This window comes from Gorilla gorilla, chromosome 3, assembly GCF_029281585.2.
Source record: "Gorilla gorilla gorilla isolate KB3781 chromosome 3, NHGRI_mGorGor1-v2.1_pri, whole genome shotgun sequence".
Classification (NCBI taxonomy): Eukaryota; Metazoa; Chordata; class Mammalia; order Primates; family Hominidae; genus Gorilla; species Gorilla gorilla.
Genome location: NC_073227.2, coordinates 203,606,638 through 203,627,927, shown reverse-complemented (window position 1 = coordinate 203,627,927; position 21,290 = coordinate 203,606,638). Strand labels below are relative to the sequence as shown.

The 21,290-nt window shown below is 38.3% G+C and overlaps 1 protein-coding gene across 24 annotated transcripts in view; it reads right to left on the bottom strand.

Moving 5' to 3' along the window:
- Positions 1-21,290, bottom strand: part of TENM3 (teneurin transmembrane protein 3) — a 652,872-nt gene that overhangs the window by 187,787 nt on the left and 443,795 nt on the right. For all 24 annotated transcript variants that reach the window (XM_055385113.2, XM_055385106.2, XM_055385110.2 and 21 more), the window contains one exon: positions 7,717-7,954. In XM_055385113.2, coding sequence (XP_055241088.2) covers positions 7,717-7,954 — 238 coding nt within the window. The remainder of the gene's footprint in view (positions 1-7,716; positions 7,955-21,290) is intronic.

Genomic DNA, 21,290 nt, shown 5'->3' with positions numbered 1-21,290 from the left:
AGGTCACTGGCGGGCGAGCTCCTTTCATGGCCATGGTATTTTTATGGTCCGCAGAGCACCCGGGGCCTCCTAGGACTCCTGCAGCAGGACCGCCTGTGGCCTGGCTTGGGGACGTCCCAGGAGGCAGTCCAATGGCCTGTCCAGCAAAGCCAGTGCTGGGTCCTAGCCCTGACCTGAGCGGCCACCCCCAAACCCGGGCCTGCGGAGGCGCTAGGACGCCAGAGTCCCTCCCCGCCCCCGCGGACCCTGCAGACCGGGCGGCTGCAGCAAGCGGACGAGCAGGGCGCTCTTTTACATCAACACAGCTAACACCAAAAAGGAGACAGCCCTCCTCACTGTCCCAGCGCACGTGAGCTCTCCTGACACCTGTAACTTTTCACCTTGCACCTCGTGGAAAATAAACGCCAAGCAGCCAGTAGACAAATAAATAAATGCTAATAATTAAATATTAAGAAATTATCTGGGCACCGTGCCACACCTGTAGTCCGTGCTACTCAGGAGGCTGAGGCAGAAGGATTGCTTGAACCGGAGATGGGAGGTCAAGACTGCTGGGAGCCGTGATTGTGCCAATGCACTCTAGCATGAGTGACAGAGCAAGGCCCCGTCTCAAAAAAATATCAATCAATCAATCAATCAAATCTTTAAAAAAACTGAATACAACGTGATTCCAGGAAAAAATAAAATCACCAGGTAGCAAGGATGTCAAGTAGACATAAAATATGTATGCATACTTATGTACAAATACATACACATACACAAGTAAAGAGGACTGAGACATACTTTTACAGACAATACTAGTGAATGGTAAGAGGATTTTTAAAAAGCCTCACAAAACAGTTGCTCGAGAGGAAGAGAAGTGCTTGAGAATGACAGGTCATTTTCAGATGAAGATAATGGCTTAATCGCAATCACTGACTAGGACCAGAGTAAAGGCACAGATTACCTTTTACACTGTTCATGTTCAAAAAAGTGTGACTCAAAATGTGTTAGAATTAACAATTCATTTCTATAGGTACCATGAAAATTAAGATGATCATGTGTGAACATTTTATATAGATTACGGTTATCCAAAGCCAAACATTATCAGAATATACAGTATCTGCAATTTATTGAAATTACGCTTTCAATATCACTTAAGGCCTATAGCAAATGATTAATGCATACTTTCTTGGTGTCTTAATTGCTATTAAAAAGAAACTGGTTCACTCCAATTAAACAAAATAACACTCCCACTCTATAGTACGTACTTTTATCATGCACAAAAGACTCTAAAGCGTTCAATACCTTAAATAAAACTGGGTTCTCACTTCTGAGTGATGTGAAGACAATGCATCTATGAAGGCTTTTATTGATTCATTCCAAACATTTATTACTTTAGTTAATTAAATGTTTCAAGGATATGAATAGTTGTCTTTCATTATTATTTGAAGATTTTTTTTCTTCTCAAGAACAAAATTAACAGTCTGGGCGTTCCTACCTACAAAAATCCACCTACTTTTTGTTAAGCGATGGGAAGAGTGAGAAAACTAAGAGATTTTAATCTAGTAAAATTAACCATGGTTTAATTTTATGTTTAGCCTACCTAACACATAAAGATAAATTAGACAAAAACATCTCAGTTAAGACAAATGCTTTCCTTATTGTTTGGAGAGATGAGAGCTACTTTATGATGAAAGGTATTAACCAATGAGGTGCCCTTCACAATGGCTGCTATTACCATTTGGTAATTATTTTAAAAACATTTACGGAACACCTAGCATGTGCCACGTGCTCTACTTACTTTATTTCATTTCACACTTATAAATCATTTTGAGTAGGTATTATTATTGCATTGGAAACTGACCTCACATTTAAATATGTGACCTCACATTTAAACAGTTAGTGAAAATGGTGGATGCAGGATTAAAAACCAGGTCTCTAAAGCATACACTTTTCTCATGACGCTAAACTGTGATTTGTATCCCTACTATATCCACCAGGTTTTAATTAGAATATATATCAATACTGACTCCTGAGAATGACCTTCATTTGAGAGCTGCTATTGGTCTAGAACCTTCTTTCACATTTTAATTATTGGCGCGACGCCCACTAAACAATCAAGTTGAGGCTACAGCATTACAAGTGGTTAATAATAATCTCACATTAAAAAATCAGGCTTTTACTCTCACTTATCTTAATAACCATCTTTGAATCTTTATCTCAAACTTTCCTAGAATGAAGCCTCTACCTCAGCCTAAGAGAATGGTTTTGGAAACCCAAACTGTAATGCTGCTGGAGACACAGGGATGTTTATTCTTTGAGTAAATTCAGGACCATATTTTATATACGCTACCTTTTTTTTTTTTTTTTTTTTTTTTTGAGACAGAGTCTCCCTCTGTCGCCCAGGCTGGAGTGCAGTGGTGAGATCTTGGCTCACTGCAACCTCTGCCTCCCGGGTTCAAGAGATTCTCTCACCTCAGCCTGCCAAGTAGCTGAGATTACAGCTGCCCACCACCCCACCTGGCTAATTTTTGTATTTTTCGTAGAGACGGGGTTTCACCATGTTGGCCAGGCTGGTCTCAAACTCCTGACCTCAGGTGATCCACCCGCCTCGGCCTCCCAAAGTGCTGGGATTACAGGCGTGAGCCACCATGCCCGGCCTGCTGCCTCTTGTTCTCTTGATATTGTGATAAGTGTTCTCTTGAAACTGTGAGAAGAAAATTAAGACAAATATTTTATGTATTATTTTAGGAGCTACATATTTTGGAGGCCAATAGAAGCTTTTTCTGTGAAGGAGGTCAATAAAAGTTTAAATATTTGCTCTAAGTTAGCAATAGAAACTATCAGAAATGTTCAAGTCTGGAGTCTTACCTGCGTTCAACCTGCCTTTCTCGTTTGATTTCTTATTTATCTAAGGCATAAGAAAATTTGGACTTAAAATTAACTTTACTCTTGGAAATAAAACTTAGTGTGGTAATCACACATCCCTCTTTGCCTGGTACAGCTATCAGTTTATGCTGCAATTCCAGGGTAACTGTTGATATGGCCCCTTCTCACTCTGCAAGTGTCCTGGCTTTAATAATGAACTATATGGTCACCACAGAGCTTAGGCACTGAATTAAACTTACAGTAGCTTCCTCAATTATCCTCCTCTCTCTGAGACAAAGGTTTTTTTAGCCAGGGCTTGAAATAGGCCTTAAATATGAACAGCACACAGCAAATTCTTGAACTTTATATCTCCCTCTTCATGTTTCTTCCCATTCTCACAAATAAACAATATCCCTTCCTAGTCCTTTTAAGAAATACTAAGTTATAAAAGGTGCCATATTTTAAGAGACTTAGAATCCCAGTGACTTTTTACTATTCATTAGTATATAATTTAAGTTGACTTTCCCTTTTTTTTTTTTTTTTAATAAATGATGATGGTGAAACTTTAAGAATTTCCTACCATTGGCCCAGGTCCAATTTTGAAATTTTTGTTAAGTAACCTTAGGTTCTTCATTTTTGGACCTCTTTTCCATATTCAGTAATATTCCCTTTCCCCACAGGTACCCTTGTGTCTCCCCAAGCTGTCTTTAACAAAAGCATATGGCATCAGCATCAGTCAGTCAACCTTAGTCATCGAGCTACCTTCCCAGGCATATTTTACTTGAAGTTGTATCTTTAATTACGGAGGATTCCACTACTTACTACCTCACTAATGGTAGTTGATTAGTTATCAGTAAGCGGGTGGAGGTTAATTCTTCAGCTGGGAAGGGTTTCCTTTGGGGCGGGAAAGCTACCCCATATAGGATGCAGACACACGTCAGCAAGGCTGACTCAGACCCGGTGTGTGTATGACTGTTTTTACCTTCCCTACAACCATTTTAAAGAAGATAAAAAGAGAAAAAAGTATCATATCTTAGTTTAGTAAACAATATCTCTATTTAGGTATTCTATTTTTTTAACGACGTTAACAATTGATCTCACATTAATGCGGCTCAAGACATCTCAATATTGAAATAAAAAATGCACTAATAAAGAGGCAATTTAATATGCAATTTCATACATTAATAATTAGCAAAGCATTACTGAACTAGAAGGTAAAAAGCTATGGGAATGTAACTAATGAACTATCCATGCCAAAGTAGGCTTCATAATAAAACAAGACTTTAATAAATCTTTTATTAAATGGCTACAAATGAACTGTTTTGTTAACATCTAATAGGTAACTACTAAACTGTTTAATTCACTTATATAAATGAGGAACTTGCAGGCAATTAACTTTACAGTTGCTGAAGGACAGGGCTTCTCAATGAGAGTTACTGTACCATACCTTTAAGTGCTGCTGCTGTACTGGGCCAATTCTAAGCGTTTGCTCAGCTGCTCTGTATTCTTGTAGCAGCTATTATTACATACTGAAGCAGCTGAAGTATAAAATAAACAAAGGGTAAGCTATAGGCTCTCCAATGCCCTAAAAGTGAATGATCCAAAGTATAACAAATAGTGAGCTCAAAGAAAAGGAATTTTCAGGAAAATTGTAAGCAAGCACTTGGTATTATACTTAGGGACCGACTGTTAATAGGAAATGATGACATAATAAGGAGATGCTTATGAACTGCAAAGGCATTTTTGGATCTCAGTGTGACTCTAGGAGATCTGAAAGTCACTGGAGATTATTATAGACCAGAAGTATTCTGTTCACTGAGTGGGAATGTACAGTACACAATCATATTGATTGTCTCCAGCAGGAGCAAATGTTAAATTCATTAGAGAAAGGAAATAAACATTTTTATGGAAGCAAGAAACTGCCTGGTGAAAAAGAATGCTTTTGAATAAATCAAAATGATAGCTATACTGAAACATATAGGACAAAGTAGAAAATCCTTTTATGCCTTTTCCAGCAATTCACATAAACTGTAAGTCTATAAATCACTGAGATTTTCAAGGGTTATTACATGCCATTTCGTAACCAATTACTATCAATTTGTGTTGAAAAGAGAAAAGGGGGAGGAACTAAGAGAAAAATATAGAGATTCTTATTTATTCGTAACTGAATTTTATATTTCATAGCTTATAACCTTTAAGTGGCAGTTTCAGAAAAAGTGAGAATTAGCAAAATCGGTGTATATATATATATATATATATAAAAATTGAAATAATTGCCAAAGATGAAACAATACACTAGATTAAAAAATAGTTAAAGGCAGACACAAGTCTGGATAAAGTTGTTAATATAGCTGAAACTGAGTCTGAGAATCATACTCAATAGGGAACCTTAACTAAAAAAAGGAAAAATCAATGATAAATAACACTGGTTCTTCACCTCCAGAGTTCCAACCAAGTGAGACTATTAAAGAAACCACAGTAGTACTGCGTCAGTACAGTGTGAGATTTTCACATCACTGCTTAGCTTCACTCACTGAGTACTGCAAGTTGAAATATCATTTCTTTTGATTAGCGACACTGTAAGATGTGAACTTTGGATAATGAGAAAACAACAAAACTATACTGCAGATTAAAATTTGTTAGCGTTACAACAAATTTTTAGATTAATTATTCTGTATATTTATTAGTGAGATCATATCAGCGGTTGATTTCCTCCCTGAAACTCATAAAACTGTATAATATTAATTCCATTGATGATTCATTAATGGCATTACTTTGAAATGGAAGAAAATCTCAGTAACTACTCACCATGGGAGTGATTTCTTATATGGTCTGAATATAGAGAAAGCAGCTACAATTTCACATATGGCTACAGTGGATTTTCTTCTAACCAACTACTTTCTTTCTTTAAAGTCTCATCAATCAAAATTTCCAGTGCAATAAGACGAATAACAAGAACACATCTTACTCTTCTCAAAATTATTCCAAATTCACTGGAAGACATGGTTTCACGGAATGCTAACTCTCCTACTGACAGTTTTTGAGGCTTTTGTGTTTTATAACATCACTAAAATTAAACACGCTTCTGAGGATTTAATTTGACATATTTCATAAATATTTGTCAAAACAATTATTGTCAACTACAATGTAACATCCATATTCAATTTGATGACTCAACTGGAAAATTACTTTTTTCCTAATAAATTTTTTCCAAATGACAATAGTGAATCGGTGTTGATTAGTTGTTCAGTGTGTGCTAATTAATTACACTGGGTAAATTTAGGTCTGTGCTAATAACCTCAGCAAAAAAAAAATCCGTATACATGACTGTGTCTTAAGTGAAGAGAAATCTGCTGTTTGCCTATTTTTCCTGTTCTTTCTCTTCCTAATTTCTCCCAGAAGAATGTTCAATAATACAAAATAAACAATAAAACTCAACTACTCGTGGCTGATATGGATAAAAAGATAAGAGTTCTTTAGAACCTTGTTCTTAGGTCAAGAGTAAAAGAAAACACAGAAAGACTTTTATTGTTGACAACTAACTGTAAGGACCTCCTGCTAGCTCATCAAGGCAGAATGGGTTGAGACCATATACCTAATGGTGAGAAATAGCAATGTATTCATTGTGAGACCCTTTCTTCACCCAGAAGCTAATTTAAATCCTAATGTTAACCGTAAGCTCTAGGGCAGGACATTTTGGGGGACAGTCTCTCAAGGCGTCAAGAGCTCTCTATTTTCTGGCTTTTCTATGGTGATAACTCTTTTTCTCCAAGCCTAACGGAAACCCTGGGCAGAGAAGAAATAAAGAATAAGAGGAATGTTGGGGGAACCTCCCCGCAAAGCTGCCAACAGAAGACCAATAAGGTAAGACACCACTGTTGGTTGTGCAATACATAATTACATGGAGACAGTGACTGTTAAGCTCCTGTCCAAAGAAAGAAGACGAAATTTTATATGCCAGGAGATCCTGAATAATGAAATGGATTAGCTCACAAGAGCTTTTGCTGATCATACTTTTGTATGAGCAGTTTACCACTTGTCAGCCAGCCTTTGCGAGAAGTCATAACTTTGAACCTCAGTGAAACACTACGCTATGTGTACAGAGAAGGACCATTAAACTGCTGAAGCCTCTAGAAGACTGAGAAGCTCATGGGCCATCATCTATGAATCACGGCAAAATTGTTTTGTATAGTTGCAGACTACTAGTTGTACGGTTACAGTCAGAGGATGGAAGTTTCAGGGATGGAGATTTCAGTTCATTGTAGGGAAAAACTTCCTAATAGAACTGTGTCAGGATGAATGGATTGTCTTAGGAAATAATCCTGCAAGGAACTCTAAAGTAGGGAGTAGGTCCTATCTCCCTCATACTGCAAGAAACTACAATATCCTTAACAAATTGTCATCTGATTTGTGCTTAAGTGTTATACTTGGGGCTCCACTATGAATATATGATGTAATGAACAAAATATAGTCTGAGAAAGTACAGAAGTCTAGAACCAAGAAGATGCCAGACATGTCCACTGAATCAAACTACATGCAACTGAGAATAACATTTTACATCTCTGTCCTTTTCTCCACATGCCTGATAATTTGTAGATAAGAAAAAAACAAACAGTGGTAAGGGAAAGTTTCACCGAAGTAATTTATTCTCATCTCTTGTAGGCAACAAACTGTGTGAAAAGAATAGGCACGTTCACTGACCCAGCAACTAAAAAAATCACAACAATCTGGAACTGCTTCTTAGAGAAGAAAAAAGAAAACACAACAACAACAAAACCCCAAAACACCACACCAGAATATGTAAGTATAGTAAATTGCTCCTGGTGAGAAAAGGGTTGGGCTAGCTTATTTTGAAATTTTAGATGTTACCTGCTTTCCAGTGGTACATTACTGCCAAGGACCCAGCTGTCCTGCAGCTGGACGGACTCGGGTGTGGTTTGCAGCTCGGCGGGCAAAGCAGCCGGCGGGGCCGGACTCTGGTTCCTTCTATTGGTCAGGGAGTTTCTGTTGAGAGAAGTGATGGATGGATGATGCTGTGCAGAGTGCTGCTTATGGGAAGGCGGCAAGGGCTGCAGGGTAGACTGGCCTTGATTGTTCGCAGGTTGCTCTGAAAAAAAAAAAAAAAAAAAAAAAAGAAAGAGAACTCATTTTATATATATATATATATGTATGTATATACACACTACCAATTTCTTGGGGATCCACTGCAGATGAATTAGAATTAAAAACTGCATATAAATCCATAACCTAATAAATTTGCATATTATTCTATTAAGTGGGTGTTCAGTGACATTCTCTAAGAGCAAGTTTACCCTTGATACACAAAGTTCTAATTAATACACAACAGATGGCAAAATTGCTTTTGGTTTTAATTTGTTTCAGATTTTTTTTTTCATCTGGTTTTATTAACACCTACAGAAAACAGCATCTGACAGCTCCCCTAATGTGCCTTCAGATTTCAGCTTTTTTTTAACAAACCAACCCTGAAATTAAATGGGTAATTTCAGTAGAACACAAAGGTTTTCAAAATGCATATAATCCCTATAATTATTTAATGGAGTTTTTTTAAGCTTTATTTAACTGCAATAAATTATTACAAGCTAGTTGCTAAACAGCAGTAGACTACTCTCGTTTAGTGCATTTCAAATAAGGCAGATCTGCACTATGATCTACTAATAGATGCTAAGTATTCTTTAGCAGAAGGTCACTCTGTGAAGCAGATGTTGTTTCATGGGTACTTAACAGACTGAATCACATCTGATTACAACGTCAGAAGACTCATATACTTAATGACCGTCACATCAGTTAGAACACACACAGAACAGATTTTCCAATTTCACAGTATGCAGTGTAACTACATTCTGAAGTAAGTCATAGGTGACCAGATAGGCTCATGCCACTACGTCAGTGATACAAACATTTTTGTTTTAAACCAGAATCATAAAGAGTCTGACAACTTCAAAACATAAATACTGTGTTTTGAATGCTGTGTTGTAACTGCTAGAAAATTCCGTAAAGCTAATACATCATAAGTTAAAATTCACAAATTAATGTAACATCTGAGACCTACTTTTCCATCTCATTACCTAGCTTTGGACGTGCTAGAATTTACGAAGACTACATTTTACCAAACAGATAGATGACTCTTTAATTTAATGCTAAACTGATTATGGTTCCACACACATAAGATGTCAATTTTGGACTAAATGCAGTTCAAAATGCAGTATAATTTTAGAGTGATGTATTAAATCATGCTATTAATATAAATGCACATATTAACAAAGAATAGGAAACACAAGTACTAGCTTCCATCTACGATGTGAACTCCAGCAGTGATTGTTAAGCCAAATAGCACAGTTTAACATTGTAATTCAGTTTGCATGAAATGAATACATAATATGTAATTGTTTTAATATATATTATCCAACCACTTTACAGGGTACAATGATAAAAATAACTCCTCTCATAGCATATAACATCAGTAATATTACATGTTTCTAATGATCCCTAATATTCCATATCATATAATTTAACAATGAATAATTTCTCACTCTTGTAATGAGGGATAGAGATAATACCTAAATATATGAAAATATCGCTACTTCCTTGCAGTTTCTGATATGGGGGAACTTCAAAAATAGAAACTCTGTCTTCTTGAAATTTCCCATACCAGAAACTGCAGGAATCCTTCTTGGTTTATTGCTTTGGTGTTCATGAAAAATTATGATTGTCTAAATCTCAGACTGAAATACGCTTTTGAGGAAATGGCACATACAGTTGTCATTGTGTTAGAAAAAGAGAAACTAACAATTTAAAATTCATGTTAAGATTATTCAGGTTTCATACAATTAATTAGAGCATCAGTGTATATGACTAGAATCTCTATGGATGTCTGTAAGGTACATTTCAATAAATTGCTGATAGCATGACTGAACAAGCTATAGTTATGAGGGCCTAGACTAGGTTGGTGTCAACGGAATAGAAACAAAGAGAGAACAGGGAGAAATGTTTCCAAGGAAAAAGTAACAAGACTTTGCCTAAAAAGAAGCAGTGGTATGGGTCAGATGACTCCATGATGCCATGAAAGAATATTATATTATAGAGAAGAAATTATGTTAGATATTATACTATGTGAAGAGCAGAATATTACAAGTCATAATAACAAATTTAAGTCCTGATTCTGTCAGATATCATGATAGTAAGACTCAGTTTTCTCACCTGTAATGTGAGAAATACTATTGCCCCATCCAGGTCTTAGTGCAATTGTAAGGATTCAGTGAAATGCACCCACTCATTCATTTATTCATCACGCACTTAGCCATTCATCCCAAGTACATTTTCTAGACTTGATGTTCCAGGAATCTGCTAAGTCAGTCATGGATGAAAGCTCTGTGTAAATGGTAAAATAAAGCATTATGGACAAGAACACTGTTACTGAAAGAGAAATGATTTTAAGATCCATTATCATCATGTTTCGATATGTTGAATTTAGAATTCTTATTCCTAAATAAAAACATAACCATTGGGAAAAACTTCCATTAAGGTTTCAAAAATAAGCAGCTGCGGCTTTCCTTAGGTACACGTCTTCATTTTGTAAGTGTCTGCTGAGAACTTACAGTGTACAAGACACCACACAAGGATCCATGCTCTTGCCAATGGTCTGCCCAGGCTAGTGAAGCAGTGTGCTGTGTTTACTGGAACCTCTTGAATTGACAAGAGAATCAGGAGGCCTACCAATAAAACAAATCCAGCTGATGAAAGCTAGGTTCAATCTAAAATTTGGTGGAACAGAATACATGCAAAGTCTGAATGATATAGGGTGGATGGCCAGAAATTTAAAAAACATTTTTTTAGTTGTTTTTTGAGACAGGGTCTCGCTCTGTTGCCCAGGCTGGGGTGCAGTGGCACAATCACAGCTCACTGCAGCCTTGACCTCCCAGGCTCAAGAAAATCTTCCCACCTCAGCCTCCTGAGTAGCTGGGATCACAGGCATGAGCCACCTCACTGGCTAATTTTTAAATTTTTTGTAGAGACAAGGTCTCACTATGTTGCCCAGACTGGTCTCGAACTCCAGAGCTCAAGTGAGCCTCCAGCCTTGGCCTCTGAAGGTGCTGGGATTACAGGCATGAGCCACTGTGCCTGGCCTGGACAAAAATTTAAATTCTGCACCAGACCACAAACAGGAGCAAAATCCAAGGATTCAGTTAGGGTCAATGCTAGCTCTACAGATTTGGGCTTACAAAACATGAGAAGTGGCTGGAGCATGTATTTATCCATACCAGTTTACTCAAGATAGAATCAGTATATAAAGTATAACAAGATAAAGTTCAACACTGCCAAAAATAAAGACAGAATATAAGAAAAATAAAAGTGTGAAACATAAGATAAAGCCAGATTTAAGGTTAGTGGATAAAATACCTACTGTATAGTACTATACATTTTTAAAGAGGAACACAAATCTGGCTTTAAATAATCTACTTGCCAACACAAAGAGGGAAACATAATCAGTTGCATGATTTAGAGTATTTTTAAGATCAAAAGGTTGCTTATGAAAAACATTACTATTTTTCGTTTTATTTCTGTTACTGAAAATAGAACATTTCTTTTTAAGTTTTTTTTTTTTCTTCCTCTGAGACAAGGTCTTGCTCTGTTCTCTGGGCTGGAGTGCAGTGGTATGACTACAGCTCACTGCAGCGTCTACCTCCCATGCTCAAGTGATCCTCCTGCCTCAGCCTCTCAAGTAGCTGAAACTACAGGCATGTGCCACCACGCCCAGCTAATTTTTTTTAAATATAATTTTGTCGAGATGGGGTTTCCCTATGTTGCCCAGGCCAGTCTTGAACTCCTGGGCTCAAGCGATCCTCCCGCGGAGGCCTCCCAAAGTACTGAGACTGCAGGTGTGAGGATCTGTACCTGGCTCTTTTTAAGTCTTCGCATAAAGAACAACTGAATACCCAGGGAAATGTTTGTGACCAAGGTTCAAAATGGACACAAGGAAAAAGGACAGGGTCTAGACTGGGAGACTATAAAAGTGTTTAAGGATCTAACACAGCTGAGCAGATCCGCACAAGAACAACCAGAACAGCCACTGCAGCCTTTCACTTTAGACAAATTCACTGATACACAGATTGATAAAAAAGTTCTGGATATAATGACTTTGAGTGAGTTACAGATGGGACAATCAGACCTCACACAGTCACCAGGTTTAATGTTACTGCAACATACCTTGGAACATGTCGATTTACTCCTAGAAAACTCCAAATGGCTTTCTAGTGCCTATCAAACTTGAAATGAACTCTAAAGGTGAATGTTATATTTGGTCACAGATACCCCAAAATATACTTTTGCAAGCTCTCCCTCGTGTGTCCTCTTTGCATATTCCTCGCTCTAGCCACGCTTGCTGTAGCCACTCCATGCCTTACACCTTTCTACTTAGGCAGTTGCTTCTCTCTGGAAAGACATTTTCCTCCATCTTTCTATCTCCAAATCCAAATTACTTTAAGATCTAAAAAAGGTGATGCCACCTCTCTTTTCTCCAGGTAAAAATCATTGATCTTTCCTCGGAGTCACCTTATTGTATCTGTCCCTTTTTCATGGCTCTATTCGTGTTCCCCTCTGTGCTGAGTTAAGGTTGTAGGGCTCATGTCCCCTGCGCTCAGCTCCCTACGGGCAGGATTCACATGTGATTCACCTTTGAGCTCTATGGACCTCACAAGGGCAGACACTCAATAAATACTTGTTGAATGAATGACTATTTGTGAAGAATTCAATGAGAGAGTGTGGAAGCAGTAAAAAGTTGAGCTTGTCCATACTGCCTTTAACTATAAGGTAATTTGCAAATATGTTGTCATTTCCCCAACTTAACTCTTAGATCCTGAAAGGCAAGGATTCTAACTCAAAATTTTTTGGATTTTCTGGTACTTTCACTAAGCATATACTTCAAGGACTCCCAAAAATGTGCTGATTGATTGATGACATTTATATAATAGCACCTTGTGGGGTGATCTCATTCAAGCAAGGAACCATGCCACTCACCCCAAAGAATGGAGTTTAGGACTATTTCTTTGAAAATGTTCTGATATTTAAAATCTACCTTTAAAGATATGTGAATAATATAAAGATCATATAAAATATATAATATATAAAATGTAAGATATAAAATAATATAAAAATATTATTATAAATTATATTTTACCAAACACAGTATGTTTTCCTTTTATTAATATTTTAAAGCTTATGATTAGCAATGCTTTTAGATATTTTAGAAAAGGTGTCAATTATTTTTTCAAAATATTCCTCTGTATCTTTCTGAAAATTAAATTCTCGGTACCATGGTTATGAGAAATTATGCATCATACCCAAAGAGCGTCTTTATTAAATTTACTCTTTCTTTCCATGTGCCCTTCCTTTATCAAGGTCCCACTGCTCACATAACTTCAATGAAAGCCTAACAGTTGCATGTTTTTATTCAATATGTTGAATGAAATTAATATCAGATGTTTTTTAAAACTCACATTAATCATAGAGATTAGACAATAAAAACTGCAGTCACCCTGCTCCTCCCTTAGCTCTTCAACAGCGTCATTTAAGGCAATCTGTTCCCATGTTAGACCTGCTGGCATGGGTTAAGAACCTGAATCATTGAACAGGCAACCTACAAAATGGGAGAAATTTTTCGCAGCCTACTCATCTGACAAAGGGCCAATATCCAGAATCTACAATGAACTCAAACAAATTTACAAGAAAAAAACAAACAACCCCATCAAAAAGTGGGTGAAGGATATGAACAGACACTTCTCAAAAGAAGACATTTATGCAGCCAAAAGACACATGAAAAAATGCTCACCATCACTGGCCATCAGAGAAATGCAAATCAAAACCACGATGAGATACCATCTCACACCAGTTAGAATGGCAATCATTAAAAAGTCAGGAAACAACAGGTGCTGGAGAGGATGTGGAGAAATAGGAACGCTTTTACACTGCTGGTGGGACTGTAAACTAGTTCAACCATTGTGGAAGTCAGTGTGGCGATTCCTCAGGGATCTAGAACTAGAAATACCATTTGACCCAGCCATCCCATTACTGGGTATATACTCAAAGGACTATAAATCATGCTGCTATAAAGACACATGCACACGTATGTTTACTGCGGCACTATTCACAATAGCAAAGAATTGGAACCAACCCAAATGTCCAACGATAGACTGGATTAAGAAAATGTGGCACATATACACCACAGAATACTATGCAGCCATAAAAAATGATGAGTTCATGTCCTTTGTAGGCACATGGATGAAATTGGAAATCATCATTCTCAGTAAACTATCGCAAGGACAAAAAAACAAACACCGCATGTTCTCACTCATAGATGGGAACTGAACAATGAGAACACATGGACACAGGAAGGGGAACATCACACTCTGGGCACTGTTGTGGGGTGGGGGGAGGGGTGAGGGATAGCATTAGGAGATATACCTAATGCTAAATGACGAGTTAAGGGGTGCAGCACACCAGCATGGCACATGTATACATATGTAACTAACCTGCACATTGTGCACATGTACCCTAAAACTTAAAGTATAATAATAATAAAAAAATAAAAAATAAAAAAGAACCTGGATCATGGTGTACACTGAATAAAGTATGTTGACTATTATACCAGGAAAATGCTAGGAGCTATTGGATAGACGGTAGATTACAGTGTAAGCAGCTTACCGGCCCCCCGTTCCAAGCAAATGTAAGGCCTATTCATGGAACTCTGCATGGAGAAGAAGAGAAACTGCTGGTGACTTTCCCTGGATAGCAACTCTGTTATTATGAATCAGCATGGTGAGAGGCACCATTGAGACACATGACAGTGAATATGGGATATTTACTTTCCATGGGATATTTTCTTGCATAAATTACTTAATCTCTCTGAGCCTCACTTATTTGATAGTGCTTGTTTAAAGGATCTAAAAACACACAGTGCCTGACATAAAAGTAAGTGCCAAGAACAGGGAAGAGGCTGGGTGCAGTGGCTTACACCTGTAATCCCAACACTTTGGGAGGCTGAGGTGGGCAGATCACGAGGTCAGGAGTTGAGACCAGCCTGGCCAACATGGTGAAACCCCACCTCTACTGAATACAAAAATTAGCTTGGCGTGGTGGCACGTGCCTGTAATCCTAGCTACTTGGGAGGCTGAGGCAGGAGAATTGCATGAACCCAGGAGGTGGAGGTTGCAGTGAGCTGAGATCACGCCACTGCACTCCAGTCTGGGCAACAGAGCAAGACTCCATCTCGGGAAAAACACACACACACACACAAACAAAACAAAACAAAACAAAAAACAGGGAAGAAATAAAGGGCAGAACATCATGAGGAAAAACAAAGTAACGGAAGAGCCTTGTCAGCAACTAATAGCACCACCACCAGAAGTGAGAACACACAAGCAAATACGCCTGGAGGGGAAATGTGTTTGCTTTATTTATTTATTTAGAGACGGGTCTTGCTGTGTTGCCCAGGCTGAAGTGCAGTGGTGTGATCAGAGCTCACCACAGCTTCAGACTCCTGGGCTCAACTGGTCCTCCCGCCTCAGCTTCCTGAGTAGCTGGGACAGGTGTGTGCCACCATGCCCAGCTAATTTTTAAATTTTTTGTAGGGACAAAAAAAGTGTTTGCTTTAACAGGTAGAAAAATTACAATCAGAAATGTCATAGGGCCAGGCTCAGTGGTTCACGCCTGTAATCCTATCACTTGGGGAGGTTGAGGCAGGAAGATTGTGTGAGTCCAGACCAGAGTGAGCAACATAGCAAGACCCTGCCTCTAAAAAAAATAAAAATCAAAAATATGCAAAAAGGAAATGTCATAAGAACAGAAAACAAACTAACCTCTTGCCAGTTCCCACACAGGAAGGAATTTGATCTCATAGTCATGAAGTTCGGCCTAGTTACCTTTTCCTAGCTAGTATGACCACAGGCTCATGCCAAGAAGAAACAAAACAAAACAGTGCATATCTGGGCTTATTTGCTGGCTTCTTTTTTTTTTTTTAAGACTAAAAGCTACTGCTGGCAGCTCCCAGGCTGCTATGTGCAACTCAGCTCCAGCTCCTCCCTGGTTTACAGCCTTGGGCTGTGGTCTTCAGGGAGCAGAGTGGAAATGGACTTTGAGACAGGAAAACTGGGGAAGAAAATAATACCTGCTGTGAGATGAAAATATCTTGGTGTGAGTATATGTCTGCATTTGTATGTGTGTGCTCGGTTCATGAGGGAGGAAGTAAAAGGTGAGTGTGAGATGAGAGGAAAGGAGGAGAGTGGGCTGGCATTTGCTTTCAGCAGGTGTGCACAGTTGGAAAGGTGTCACTGCAGCGACTCCAACTGCTCTGTCCCACCCACTTCCTTCACCCTGTTCTCCTTCCCCTCCTTCCCTGGATCTCCATGTGGCCTGGCTACACACGTCCCCACGGAACAAATACCCTAATCTGGAAGGGAGATAGAAGCTAAGGGCAGACAGCTGTGCTGCTTCAGAATAAGAGTAGTTTGAGTAAAGTCAGTCATCAAAAGACAAATGGAGTCAGGAAGGGATGGAGAAAGGAAGATGGAGGGACAGAAGAAGAAAGGACAGAGAGGGACAGGCAGAAACTGGGTGGAGGTGGAGGGAGACAGACAGACAGACAGAGAGACAGAAACAGTTTTAATTTCACAAAACTGTGAGAGAATCTGAGAAGCACCGTTACACAAAACACCTCCTGGGTATTCATTCATCAGCATGTGGCTTCCTTACTCCTGAATAATAACGATAACAAGTGGAATAAATGAAAACACTCTGGCCGTAGCCCTCTTAAGAGCTTACAATATGATACACATATTGTTTTATATAGCAAGGGAGTTGTCAGGTAATCTAGGTTGCCACATTGCCTAAAACAGAAAGTACACTGGACTCTCATAGAAAAAAAGAGAATGTGAAGATTTAGATTCAGTCTTTGATTATTTCTTCTAATGCTCAAAGAATGACCCTAAAGATACTAAACCAAATTCTGTCAGTTCCTTTTCAATTGTTGAACTTGACGAACATTTAAAAGAAGCCAAACATATTTATGGATGATTTGCAAAGGATGGAATTAAAGTCTTCATTTCTGTGTCCTAAAATTCATTTTCACCTCACTTCCTGGCTATATCTTTACTTTCTCTTGTCTCAAACAAAACTTAAGTCTTCTTCAAAATTGACCTCTTTCTTAAAAACAAGTCATCAAAACAAATTGTATAAAACTTTTTGTTTTTGTATATTTTACTATCATATGATTTTTTTTGACACAGTCTTGCTCTGTGGCCCAGGCTGGAGTGCAGTGGCACAATCTCAGCTCACTGCAACCTCCGTCAAGTGATTCTCCTGCCTCAGCCTCCCAAGTAGTTGAGATTACAGGTGTGCGCCAACACGCCCAGTGAATTTTTTATATTTTTAGTAGAAACGGGGTTTCACCATGCTGGCCTGGTTGGTCTTGAACTCCTCACCTCAGGTGATCCACCCACCTTGGCCTCCCAAAGCGCTAGGATTACAGGTGTGGGCCACCATGCCCGGCTCCATCACGTGAATTTTAACTACAGTGGCCAGAGCCTCAAGTGGATCTTCCAAGTGTACAAGGACAAAACGAGAGTTAGTTTTTGATTTTGAAAATACCAATCTAATCCTTGGTGTAGCTTAATCTCTTATTTCATTATCAACTAACTCTGTGGCTTTCCAGAAATTGCTTCTCCTTGATTTTCTAAAGTTAGGTAACTTCAGGTAACAACACTTCCCTGATCTGGTTACATTTCAGGAGCTATTAGAAAGGTGGTATTATAATCCATTCCTTTAAAAATAAATCTGTTGCAGATGTAAAAAAAAAAAAAAAAAAAGAAAAGAAAAGAAAGGTGGTATTATAAATTCAACATTTTTATGGCACTGAAAACAGTAAATTACCATTAAAATGCCTCTTTTGTCCAGAAAATCTCACACACATTGCAGACATTTAGTAGTCATTATTTCCCTCTGAAGGAAAAAAATTAGGTGGCAATAATTTTTCTTATAAATGGAGAAAATTTGAGTTAAGGAAATAGGTGCTTATACTCATATCACAAAGTCTGTGAAGCTTATCGGAAAACAAAAACAGATATTCAGGGGTTTTCTTTTCCTTTTGTTTTCCACTCCAGCCCCTCAAATATTCTATTAATAATATAACCACCTAAAATGGCATAATAAAAATTGGAAAAGAAAGACCTCATTTTACTCAGAAAATCACTTTCACATAAACCAGTTCCTGTAGTTCATTATTTTTTTAGAATTCTCACACAAGCCCAGTGTTTCAAAGTGAGTTTTCCATTTAAATACCTCTGTAAGCCCTTGGTTAAAATACAGTACCGTGTAAAAATTTTCACCACCGTAAATATCTGTCAGATAGTTGCCTGTAAATCAAATGAAATTTCAAAATATGTTTTGAACATCGTTAAGATGCAATATAAGTAAACACTACTGTTCTTAAGACCTTCATCATCAATTGATTGTAAAACTATTTATAAAAAGACACTGAGTATGAAATGCCCTGGTGATAAATAAAAGGATATAAAAGAAAGACTTAAACTGCCTAGAAGGTATTACTCAGACGAACACAGATGAACTGATTCACTGTACTTACTGGGTTAGTGAGAATTTGGTTTAGTATCTTTAGGGTCATGCTTTGAGGATTAGAAGAAATAATCAAAGTCTGAATCTAAATCTTCACGTTCTCTCTCTCTCTTTTTTTAGATTCTACTGTACTTTCTATTTCAGACAATGCGGCAACCTAGATTACGTAACTGCCAACTTCCTTGCTATATAAAACACCTAGAATTGTTGGGTGAAATATACTACCTTTTGGATGAATTCATTTAGCATCTCTTGAGTGTTTATGCCAGGCTCTGTTCTAGGCACTGAAGTTATATCCATGAACAAAAAGCCAACAATCTCAGCCTGCCTGTGGAACTTACACTTTGGGTTAATTAACTGAATTGGAAAGAAAGAATAAGCCAAAAGCAGAGGGAAGAGAAAAAACGTAAAGTGCATGTAAGCTGGCATAGCTTTCCTGAGGAGGTCTGCCAGTTTCTGTAATCTTTTTCTTTTCTCTGGTTTTTTCTTTTGAGACGGAGTCTCGCTCTGTCTCCAGGCTGGAATGCAGTGGTGCAATCTCAGCTGACGGCAACCTCCGCCTCCCAGGTTCAAGTGATTCTCCTGCCCCGCGAGTAGCCCCCCGAGTAGCTGGGAATACAAGTGTGCGCCACCACGCCCAGCTAAGTTTTGTATTTTTAGAGATGGGGTTTCACCATGTTGGCCAGGATGGTCTTGATCTCTTCATCTCGTGATCCACCTGCCTCAGCCCCCCAAAGTGTTGGGATTATAGGCGTGAGCCATTGCGCCTGGCCCACCTTTTTCTTTTTTTTTTTTTTGAGACAGGGTCTCGCTCTATTGCTGGGCATGTGCCACCAAACCTGGATAATTTTTGTATTGTTTGTAGACACAGGTTTTCACTATGTTGCCCCAGGCTGATCTAGAACTCCTGGGCTCAAGTGTTCCTCCCACCTCAGCCTCCGAAAGTGCTGGGATTACAGGCGTGAATCAACATGCCCAGCCCTCTGTAACCTTTTCAATGAACAAGGAGAAGACTAGGTAAGTCTCAACTGTTACTGAGACTCCTAGATAATGCCTGGACCCTTGCCCAGTGTCACACCCTCATTCAAAGAGGAAACTTAAAAAATTTTCTCACTGCAAAGGGAACAATAAGAAATCTCCTATGTTGTCTTAAACAACTTGTTTTTTCCTGATAGGAAAATTTTACCCACTAGCCTGGGCCTCCCTGGGATTGGAATATTAGATTGAAACTTAAACTATCATTATGGTTCTGGAACCCCAAGCCAAGAAATTAATATTAAAAGTGGTCTTGGGTCAGCAATGCTTCTGCCTGAGGCACCCGGCAGAAGCAAATCAAACGTTTTTTGTTTTTGTTTTTGTTTGAGACAGAGTTTTGCTTGGTTGCCCAGGCTGGCGTGCAGTGGTGCGATCTCGGCTCACTGAAACCTCCTTCTGCCTCCCGGGTACAAGCGATTCTCCTGCCTCAGCCTCCCAAGTAGCTGTGATTACAGGCGCACACCACCAAGCCCAGCTAATTTTTTGTATTTTTAGTAGAGATGGGGTTTCACCATGTTGGCCAGGCTGGTCTCAAATTCCTGACCTCAAGTGATCTGCCCACCTCGGCCTCCCAAAGTGCTGGGATTACAGGCGTGAGCCACTGCGCCCGGCCGCAAACCGTTTTTAAAAGAATATACTCTCAAACCAAGTCACAGAGGATTTCTAAGACCGAACCTTGCTTTCAGTGAGTTCGCAAACTACAAAATTTAAGAGGAAACAATCTACCTTCAGCTACAGTCTACAGACAAAACAAAAAGCAGCAATTTATCTTCCCCAAACTTGGGGTAAGTGTATCTGTCAGATAAAATTGTAAGCATGTTCAGAATGATTAAGGACCAAAAAAAAAAAAAAAAAATTAAAAACCTAAGAATTAGACACTATGAAAAAATAAGAGGTGATTTTGACAAAAGTAGAATGTCTGTACATAGGAAAAATGTAGTCATTGAAATTAAAATCTCACTGGATTGTTTAAATGGTATAGTAGACACAATTACAGACAGTACCATTAAATTGGAAAACAGATCTGAGAAAATCATTCAGATAGTACCAGAAAGATAAAGAGTGCTTACATATATATGAGTACTTCAAAGAAAAAAAAAATAGAATAAAAAAGCTCAATATACATCCAGTAGGAGTTCTAGAAGGCAAGAATAGAGCTTTCTTTAGAACTCCTGAAACAGCTTTCTCCAAAGCTCCTAATACCATGCTTATGATTGTGAAATTAAACAGAATATATATTTATTCATGTCTTTCTCATTTAGTATGAATGGTCTCTGCTATTCTCTTCTTGTTACTGGATAGCAGAATTTCTGGTTATCTTCTATTTAAAAAGCAACTTCTCTTGAGTGGCAGTAACTTCTCTTCAAAGATATTGTTCTGGCTTCAATGGTTGCTGCTCCAAAGTGTGCAGTTAATCTAAATGTCAAGCACTCTGAACTATTTCAGTGAGTGAAAACAAGTGTACATGGCTAGCTTTTGATAGTTAAAGTAGTTTATCTTGTCAACCATAATGCCTCAGACACATTTTTGCTATGAAATTCTTAGTTTTGCATAATCATTTCTAACAGAAACATACATAAACATATCTTTTATACATGCATAAAAAACTGGATAAAAATACCTTTAAAATGTCTCAGTGTATGTTTCAGGATATTCTTCTACCCATTTTAAAATATTTTACCTGAGAGAGTAAGCAAAAAAGGAAGAAGCTGTCCCAATCCTGACAATAAAGAACCGACATAAATCAATCAACGCTTTTCTTATTA